The sequence below is a fragment of the Cornus florida genome, unplaced genomic scaffold, assembly GCF_030987335.1.
Source record: "Cornus florida cultivar Cherokee Brave unplaced genomic scaffold, ASM3098733v1 CherokeeBrave_3.0.0_Hap2_Chr01, whole genome shotgun sequence".
NCBI classification, from domain to species: domain Eukaryota; kingdom Viridiplantae; phylum Streptophyta; class Magnoliopsida; order Cornales; family Cornaceae; genus Cornus; species Cornus florida.
Window position 1 is genome coordinate 111,259,969 of NW_026775571.1, and position 10,262 is coordinate 111,270,230.

Sequence of the window (10,262 nt, forward strand, 5' to 3'; positions counted from 1 at the left end):
ACCTCTCTTTAGTAATTTCTTTTGCTTGGCTTTAGGAATATGGAATCCCGGGGAAAAATAAAAAATAAAAATAAAGTGGAATTCCTTTGGTTGTCCCGGTCTTTCCTTTGTGAGGCAAATCTACTCATCACACAAAACAAGTCTTGGCATTATAAATAAAACATGCTATCATTTTTAAGTACTCAATGATGAAAAACACTAGTGTTATAGGTTACTTCATCTCATCAGGGAGGAAAACAAAACCATATATATGAAAGCATATTTTTCAAAAAAAAACTAGTCATTGAATCTTATTTCAAAAGATAAAGTTGTCAGTTTTTATACAAATTTAGCATTCCTTGTTTCCGTATCAACTACATATATATTTAATTAAATAAATATTCACACACATATTTTATAAATTATTCATTATGAAACAAGAAGTTATATCAATGGACCATCCACATAACCTATCCTAAAAACTAAAACTTAAAATACAAATTATCATGTTTGTATAAATCATTCCAAGTAAAATGCTTTATTTTAGACATTACATAGTAACCTAATGGTTGACTGCTCAGCCAGTGTTATGTTCAAGTCTTCCTCCCATAAAACAAAAAAACAAAAAAAAAACAAAAGTACTTTCTTTATTTTCAATGGAATCTATTTTTTTTTTTTTTCTTCTTCTTTTGGCAACTACTCTGATACTCCACGTGTTCGAGAAGGTGCGCGGACAGATTGATATGGCTAGTGCCTAGGGGCGGTGACAGAAAATCTAGGATCGACCGTCCACGTGTTCGATATCTTTGCGATAGGGCAATTGGATATTGTTTTTTGCGGCGGAGAATGATGGCCCAATCATTTACCTAAAACTATTTCAACTACGTGGCAGGTACCCATTTACTGGATTTTTTCGTACACGAAATTTCTCCAAACCACAATTAATTTAGCTCTTTCATGCTATATATTACACACACGAATTATTTTTCAAAGCTAAAAGAAAAAAAAATTGGAAACATCTCCCCAAAACATGGATGGACCCAAAAAAAAATTATGTGAGGGGACTCTTTTAAAAACAGAAAGATTAAAAATGATATTGGGACAATAATGATGTTTTTCTGTAGTTACAATTTAAAATTGTTAAACATATAAAAAAAATAAGTAGCTATACTAAAATAAATAAATAAAATTAGATCCGCGCCTGCACCCATATCAAAGTTATGTTCGGTCATGTATCATGATTAAAACTTGAACTCCTAAGGGTGAGGATGGAAGCTCATTTTAAAATACATAAGTTAATATTTGTTAATTTTTTCCTTGTTTTTACTCAACATACATCATAGATATTTTTTTGGGTAATTAATAGACATCATATATATTACTAGCAAGTAATGGTATTACGGTATTTTTTTGCCATTGTATTCCTGTTACTCTTTTTTCAATAAACAGTGATAGGCATCATAGCTCACTGAATTGCCGAGTTGAATTACAATGTTAAAATTTTGTCATTCGTTGTGAGACCTACACAGTTGTCTTATAACATCTCGGATTGTTTAGAAAAGTTGGATCCTATAATTCGACTCGCTAATGTAGTGCATGGTTTATCGGACTCACCCAATTTTTTTTTAAATTTAACGAAAGTTGATGTATAAGTGGTGTGTATGTTTATTGCCTATTTAAAAAAATAATAATAATAAATAAATACTTTGAAACCTTAGACTTAGTCCAACATGGTTGATTATTGTGTTCATCATCATCATAATAATATCAGCAACAGTAATCAAGATGTTACCATTTCCTTATTAATCATTTAATGCGCATTTACATGGTTTAAAATTGTGATGTGCCACAACTTTCAGCATACGAGAAAACTAAAAACGAGGTTGTGTATCTTATTGTGTTTTTCATCAATAACATGCTGTGGATGAAAACAAGGTTCATTAATTTATCATTAGATTGAAAGAGCGAGAGAGAGAGAGAGAGAGAGAGAGATAAAAAAAAACTTGCCTGACAAAAGTATAAAACATTTACACTCAACTACTAAAATATATACAAAGTAGAAGACAAGATTTAACTAAAACAAAAACATAAGAAAGGAGACATCAAATATCTCCTCATTTTCTTAATTTTGTGGATTTTTTAAATTTGGTGGAATTTTCTTTCTGCTGCTTGAAGTCGGATCTGTCTGTTAAATCTTTGAATAAACTCCTCAACTCTTTTATTAAGTTCTTCATCTGACATTTCTGAAAATTCATCTTCTGATTTCTCATTTGGTTCGCGCTTTTCAGTTTCCGACCTTCGAAGAACAATGTGATTATCATTTTCTTTGACAGGAATAGCTTTATCAGACACACTTCGAACAAACCTTGTTTCATTCTTCTTCTTTTCACGAGCTTCATTGTCGATTTTTGGTGCCATTTCTGAATTTGAGTTTTCCAATAATTCGCCATTTTTTTCCGGGGATTCTCTCTCGTGAACAGCAATGATCTCTTTCTTCTCTTGTGAATTTTCAATTGCAATTAGCTCCTTTTGTGGAATAATATTGCTTTTCTCGACGATTTCAGGGTACTGGGATTCGAATGAAGAAGAGCTGCTTACTCGACTGTGACTGTGCTTCACATACTCCTCGTAGAGGCCTTGATTTTTGGATGAAGAGAAGGCACCGGAATCCGCGGCGATGATGAGAATGAGAGTGTTGGAAATGAAGAACCAGAATTTGGTGGTGTTGAATAGGGTGGAAGGAGAGAGATTGAAGAAATAGAATATGGAAATATAGATGAAAATGGATAGAAGAAATGATCTGGATATCCCATTCGCCTTTTGTGGATAGTCTTTGAATTTGTTGGATTTGATTGGATTCTCTGCTAAATAAGGTGTTGCCATTTTGAGAGGAAGGGGAAGGAAGTTGAGGGAGGAAGGGGAAGGAAGTTGAGAGGTGGCTTTGGTGAGGAGGAGGGTGGTTGTTTTCAGTTTTGTAGAGAGGAGGACGACTTTGATTTTAAAAAGTAGTTGGTGGAAGTTCCAAGTGAGGAGGGAATTTATAGGGGTTCCAAATGGAAAAGGATTACTGGGTCAGTCTTTGAATCTAGCTAGATCCAGGTGGCTAATAATTGAGATTGTGCAATTACAAATAGCCCCTTGCCAATTTCAGCCTTTTACCAATTTGGTCCTTAACATTTGAACCCTTCAGGTTCAGCTGAACACATTAATTTTATTTTATTTTATTTTTTTCAAAAAAAGGAAAAAAAATAATTGACATTACCAAACCCTATGTGATGTTTTAATAATGAGATTAGATCATTTTTAACACAAGTCTCATTTCTCAAACTTAACACATGTCTTGTACTCGCTAACAAAAATGATTAATCTGTAATTTAGATTATTGGATTGGTCTCAATGTCTCATAAACAAAATACAGCCTAATTCATTCTTGGTCTTATTTTTTAACTATAATTTAGTGATTAGACCTTAAAAAAAAAATGTTATTCAAGAATCATGATCACTGAAAAACAATAAAAATGATCAATGTGGCACATTTAGTAATTGTTAGATTAATTAGAGTTCTCTGACCTTAGCTTTTGAATTTAGAGTTTGACATATCTTAATTCAATTCATGAAGTGATGTCACTTCATGGTGCAAGTATTCATTTTTTTTTTGGAGAAATTTGGCTAAAATCACCATAACACGAAAAGTTGGGGAAAACGTGGCGCATTTCCTCAACCACCTTCCTTTTTTTTCCTTTTTCTTTTTCCATATACATTCCGTAGCTACTTAGTACTAAGTATTTTCCTTTTTGTAGCACCAATTTTATAGTAATCCATTGTGCCACCTAATCATCCAGATGATACACCTGTTTTTTTAACAAATGATTGATTCCACGTGTCACTTCCTAAGTTATGGAACTTCCATCATTCATATGCCTTTCATCTAAATTCATGTCTAACATCATCTTTTAGAATTATATATCAATTCAATAATTCATGCTTGATCATACATTATAAGATCAACCATAGAATGCATCTATATACACATAAACACACCCACCACACACATATATGAAAGGTAGACTAAAAGCATATTTGGTATTCGCATTTCAACCACTCAGAAGCATTTTTATTTTTAAAAATGTGTTTAAATATATTTGATAAATATTAAAATGTTTTTAATAATTAAAGATTTTGAATGAAAATAAAATTTGTAATTTTTAAAATTGACTTTTGAATAGAAAATTCATATTTTAGGTAATTGAATTATTTTTTTTTAGACAATTTTATCCTTTATATATTTTTTATAAAGACAATTCTTTCTTTCTTTTTTATAAACTCGTGTAATTGTTAATTATAATAATATGATGTTAAAAAATATTATTGTAAAATTAGTAATAGAAGTGTCTAAAGTAAATTTTATTACCAAACATATTAAAAAGTACTCTACTTTATATGTATTGCATTACTAAACACCTAAACTCTACCAATAAAAGAACTCATTTAAACGGTACTAAGTTCAACTTTTATGCCGGTGTAAAATGTAACATAACCAAATAATTTTTAATTAATTATTTATATTAAATACAAATAAGTGGATGGTTCAATTTCCTTTTTTGTTGCATATACCAAATATAACTAAGTAGAGAATTTCACTTCCTTATTTATTGCAAAATTAACCTATTAAAATAATAAATTTAGCAATTCACGGTTTAAAAATTATTTTCCTTTATATATATATATATATATATATATATTAATAAAAGTTACATGTTTGTGATTAAGAAGGCTTGAGAGAGTATTGTAATTCTTCTGGCTAGCTGTATATTTATATCAAGAAGGTTCCTTTCATGACAGAAATCAAAATCCAAAATAGAGGATAACAGTAATCTTGAACACCATCCTGATTTTATGCATATAATGATGGGTTGTGGGCCAATTTGTTTTTGCCAACAGCTCTTTTGTTTTCTAACCCATTGTCACACGTGTACCCGTATAACTTTTTAAATTGAGGCCCATAATCCGCCACATCATATGGGTTCAAACCGGCTCAGATCATGCCACGTGCACCCACCGTTGATAATTTTTTTTTTTTTTTAATTTTCTGTTCTTTTCTTGAACGTTGAGATCAGAGCATCTAATTTAACAATTAAATATTTATTGTTATTATAATATATATATATATAATAATAATTACTATTTGAATTTTGTTGTCATCTTACCACGGACACACACGTAGTATATATTAGTAATTATAATAATTGGATATTTATTCTTAGAATTTCAAACTATCATTCTGTAATTTGAATGTACATGAGTTCGTGGTTATCTCTGGTGTTATGAACATTTTGTGGTGCATGGTGAATTTCAACTTTTTTAACAAGCTTCCAAGGAAAATAACCGGGTGGCGTTAGAATTGCTGATTGCTTACTTGTCGGATTGTGTTAAGTGATGGGGATCAACTAATTTAATATTTAATCATGTTTATAGAGAAGATGTTTGTGGTAATCACAATTGACAGCAAGGCTCCAAAAGACAGCACGACAACGATTAGTCAATCAGTTCTCAATCACTGAGACAATGCCATGAATCATGGTGCATCGTGTCCGTATCTTGGTTCGACCATGTCATTTTCTGAGGCCGCGTTTTATCAAAATCAAATGAATCCATTGTGTTTCATGCATGACAATTAACTTAAATTTGGGTGTTCTCACCTCATTTAAGCATGAAAGTTTGTTTTTTTCTTCTTTTTTTTTTCTTCAGTGAATTGTACAAGAAAGTTGTCACACCTTGAATTTCTAATTTTCTAATTTACAGTAGTAAAAATCGAATTCTTGTTCCTAAGTTCCTAACCTTCCCTTTTGACTTTTGAAAATTGTTGTTTGATTTATTCAATTTGTTTTTCGAACTTTCTACTGGAAATTTATATATTTTTGGTAAGGTCATAATTATTTATTTATTTATTTATTCATTATTTTATTTTACTTTTTTTCAATACAAAAAAAATAATAATACTACTTCAGTTCCAAATTAAATATCCACCTTTACATTTTTCATTGTTCCAAAATAAATGTCACATTCGAAAATTAAAGTACTATTTTTTATAATATTATCAATTTAACCTTACATTAAACTTATATAGTAAATTACAATGACATCCCTGAGGTTTGAAACAATGACATCTATATACAAGTTGAGTGTTTTTTTAACAATGACAAACCTTGTCCGAATTTTGTTTCAAACAACGCCTTAAAAGCTTGAAAAACATGGCATTGCCCCTTACACCAAATCAAGGATAAAATAATACGATATTTAGAGCTCTCTTACTCAAGGCATAAACAACTTTATTTTAATATCAATAAGGTGAACTTCAATATTAAAGACATTTCAGTAAAGATATTCGATATATCATAAAACATGTTGCGGCTTGTGTTACATAATAAATTTACAATGAGGTTTGAGTTAGCGACCATTAACTAAGTGAATATTTAGTGTGCTCGGCGCACTGACTAATCTGAACCGCGTAGTTCAGATTAGCCGATACACGATGCACCGAACGCACTAAATATCTGCTCGGGATAGGTAATGCCAATTTAAATTGACTACCCGTTGCCAATGGACAAACAAAATTTAAAAAGTATTAGATGATCATCACTTGCCTGGTATAATCTTTTGTGTCAAACTCAGAGGATGGAAAAACCTAGCCATGATTCACCTGATTATCTATGATAGAAAAGAAGATGGAATTTCGAACTGAATTTGCAGAGGAAGTTGTACCTCTAAAGGTTCGATTGTTCCTAGCCTCTCGGACATCAAATGTTCATTCCTAAATGGATTGTTATTTGTCCCTGTGAGAATAATATATATTGTGGAAAGTACTAGTTTGATGATCAATTAATCCAAATTTTTGATGAACTATGATGGGGGATTCCGCATTCATTATTCGTTAAGATTCCTTAATTATTAATTCTAAACGAGTATTTGCCATTGTCGTGGAAGAATAAAATGACAAGATGTATATCAATCACAGAAGAAGAAAAGACATGTCTCTCTTAAGAATTAATTTGAAATGCTTTTGAATTTGAAAATTTACATTGATGATAACATAGAGCCTACTCATTCCTTGAGTAAGAGAACTTCGAATACTCAATAGTATCATTGTATTCTTGTTCTGACTTACTTTGGTCATTTTCTCTTCCGTCACGCGTTTGTCAGGTAAAGTCGAGAAGCTTTGAAAAGTACATATTTGGTTGCTTCGTGAACCCCTTCTAATTTTTGTAACAATTTATTTTATTTCTTATGCATATTATTTATGTTGAATAATTTATCTTTTTGCCATGACAATAAATATATAAATAAATATTTGTAGTAGAAAAAGTAAATTTTATAAAAAAAATAAAGTTTATAGTGAAAATGGTTGTTATGATATTATAAAAATGAGAGATGACAAATTAATGAGTTGATGGGCCTTTTTGCCATTTTGTTTGAAAGAAAAGGGGATGTGAGGTACCTAGGGCTGATCACGGATCAGATCGATTAGATTTGGGGATAAAGTTCAATCTAATTCGGTCTCCACAGATTGATGAAATTTGAAACCGAACCGATTGGTAGGGACCTTCAATCTGAACCAAATCGAACTGTGAAATAACGAATCAGATCGGTTCGGTTTCTACGGATCGGGCTTTTCAAACAGTCCAATATGATTACACTTTATGGCTCATTAAAATCTCAAATTAGTAATTAAAAACTGTAAATAAATTTTTAACATATATCACCACAAACTTAAATTACCTACTAATAAAATAGAGTTGTAAATAATCCAAAAGTAAAAAATCTTAAATAATGAATAAAAAAAATAGAAATACACTAAGTCTATTGTGTGTGTGTGTGTGTGTGTATATAATTAAGGTAACGGATCATATCTGTTCGGTTAGCTGAGTGGATCAGTTTTTTCAGGGCTCAATCTGTTAATCGAACCGCGAATAGCGAATTACTTTTTTTCTAAACCATCACCGAATCATGAGATCTGAAAACCGAACCGAACCACACGAATCAGATTGGTTCGGACCGAATTGACGAATTATTTACTCACCCCTAGAGGTACCATCAGAGAAAAAGAGATTGTGAGTATCACCTCCCTTATATATTTTAGTGTTAATTACAGTGACAGCCCCTGCGGCTTGCCCTATTGACAGCTAGATAAAACTTGGCCTTTTTTAGACAATGATACCCGTTACTAAAGTTAACAATGACACCGTTGTTAATGTTAATTGACCTTTATGCCTTTTGACTTGTGAATTAACTTACTTGAATCCTAAAATTACCATTTGAACCTTTATATATTCATAGATACATATATAGATAGACAGACACATATACACACTAAGGCGCGAATCATCTGATGTGATTATCCCTGCAGTCCACTGTCTTGAGGCCTTGGTTTGGCCACGTATTTCTTCATAAAACAGACACTAAGACCGCATTTGGCAATTTCATCACCATTTATAAATAACATTTCACCATCATTTATAAGTAACATTACACGAGTCTAAAAAGTAACATCACCATTTGTAAGAAGGTAACATCACCACTTAAAAAGTAAGGTTGTTGACAGCCAAATAACTCATAACCCACTTCAAAATCCTCTTTAAATTAACAAAATAGACCATCTTCACCCTCAAAATAAGTATGCACATAATGCAGACAAAGTAATTTCTTAACAACACTTTAACATGTTAATTTAAAGAATTTAAACCAAAATTAAAGTTACTTAGATTAACTTTAGACAACAAACAAAACACTTGATGCTTCCAAAAATAATGAAAAGAGACATATCTTATCTTTTCTTTTTCTTCTTCCAAATATTAAAAAACATACACTTAGGTATAAATTATTTAACATATCTTTGAAATTTTTTTGGCAAAATTTAATATTTATTGCCACACTTACCACCTTCACCATTAAAACAAGGTATTCACATAGTGCTGAAAAACTAATAATCATACATAAATCTAACTTAATTCAACATATTATTTACATATTTTTTAAGTTAAATTTTATCATAAAAAATAGAACATCTAAAAAAATAGTCACATGTCAATTTAAAGAGGATTTTGAAGGGGATTGTGAGGTATTTGACCGTCAACAATCTTTACTTTTTAAGTGGTGATGTTACTCTCTTACAAATGGTAATGTTATTTTTTAGACTCATGTGATGTTACTTATAAATGGTGGTAAAATATTACTTATAAATGGTGGTGTAATTGCCAAACGCGATCTGATGAGCTATTTTATGAAGAAATACGTGGCCAAACTAAGGCCTCAAGTCAGTGGACAGCAAATGACTACAGGGACAATCAAATCAGAGGATTCCCGCCCATACACACTATAACTAGCCAACGATTGATTAACATTTGAAATATAATCAATATAGCTCTTCAAAATCGCTAATTGCTTTCAAAAATATATACATACATAGTTTTTACAATAAAAAGAATCAAATAGGGGTGTGTATATATGTGTATCAGTGTGAATTTTTGTGCGTGTGTGTTGGTGTGTATTTGGATTTTGTTCCCCGTAAATGTGTGTGTGTGTATATATATATATGTATATACGTTGATGTGTTTTGTTCTCTAATGAATATTATAGTTAATATTAAAACTATATATATACACACACACACACACATACCGATTAAGGTTTAAAAAACCAAAACAAAAAAAACAAGGGCAAACTACAATGACCTCCCCTGAGGTTTGGACTATATACATCTAAACCTGAGGTTTGGCATTTTGTTGCAAAGACCTCCCCATGTCAAATTTTGCAGTAAATTTACTTATCTACCCTTACTATTATATTATTAAAAAATTAAAATATCTAGAAATAGCAAATGACCCTTTTGTCCACTAACAAATGATTGCTCAGCACTGCAAACTCCTTTCCCTTCACCGAACCGGCCTCTATCGCCTAGACTAGCGCTGGAATCCCCCCTTCCTCCACAATCGCCGCCCTCCCCTCCCGAATCGCCGCCAAGTTGCTTAAAACCAACATCGCTTTCTCCGCCATTCCCGTCCCCAAAAGGTGCATAAACACCCACAAACCACCACCTCTGTAATCAATCAAACCAACCAAATCTTACGCGGTTACACCCAATCACAACCCCACAATCAACACCCCAATTCACAAAATCGTACAAACTTTTGACACCCACTTCACCGGAGGAAAAGAAGATGACAACCGCACCCACAGTCGACGGCGCAGCAACCCACGATCGGAGAAGAACACAATTCTAGCACCGA

At 31.8% G+C, this 10,262-nt stretch overlaps 1 protein-coding gene across 1 annotated transcript; it reads right to left on the reverse strand.

The window, feature by feature from the left end:
- Positions 1-1,854: 1,854 nt before the first annotated feature.
- On the reverse strand, positions 1,855-3,002 carry LOC132316365 (uncharacterized). Its single transcript, XM_059814875.1, has one exon. The coding sequence runs from the start codon at positions 2,860-2,862 to the stop codon at positions 2,119-2,121; it is 744 nt and encodes a 247-aa protein (XP_059670858.1). The 5' UTR covers positions 2,863-3,002; the 3' UTR covers positions 1,855-2,118.
- Positions 3,003-10,262: the final 7,260 nt, after the last annotated feature.

Bases quoted from the DNA above. Each gene is read 5' to 3' on its own strand.
- LOC132316365 (XM_059814875.1), bottom strand. From the start codon at position 2,862: ATGGCAACACCTTATTTAGCAGAGAATCCAATCAAATCCAACAAATTC.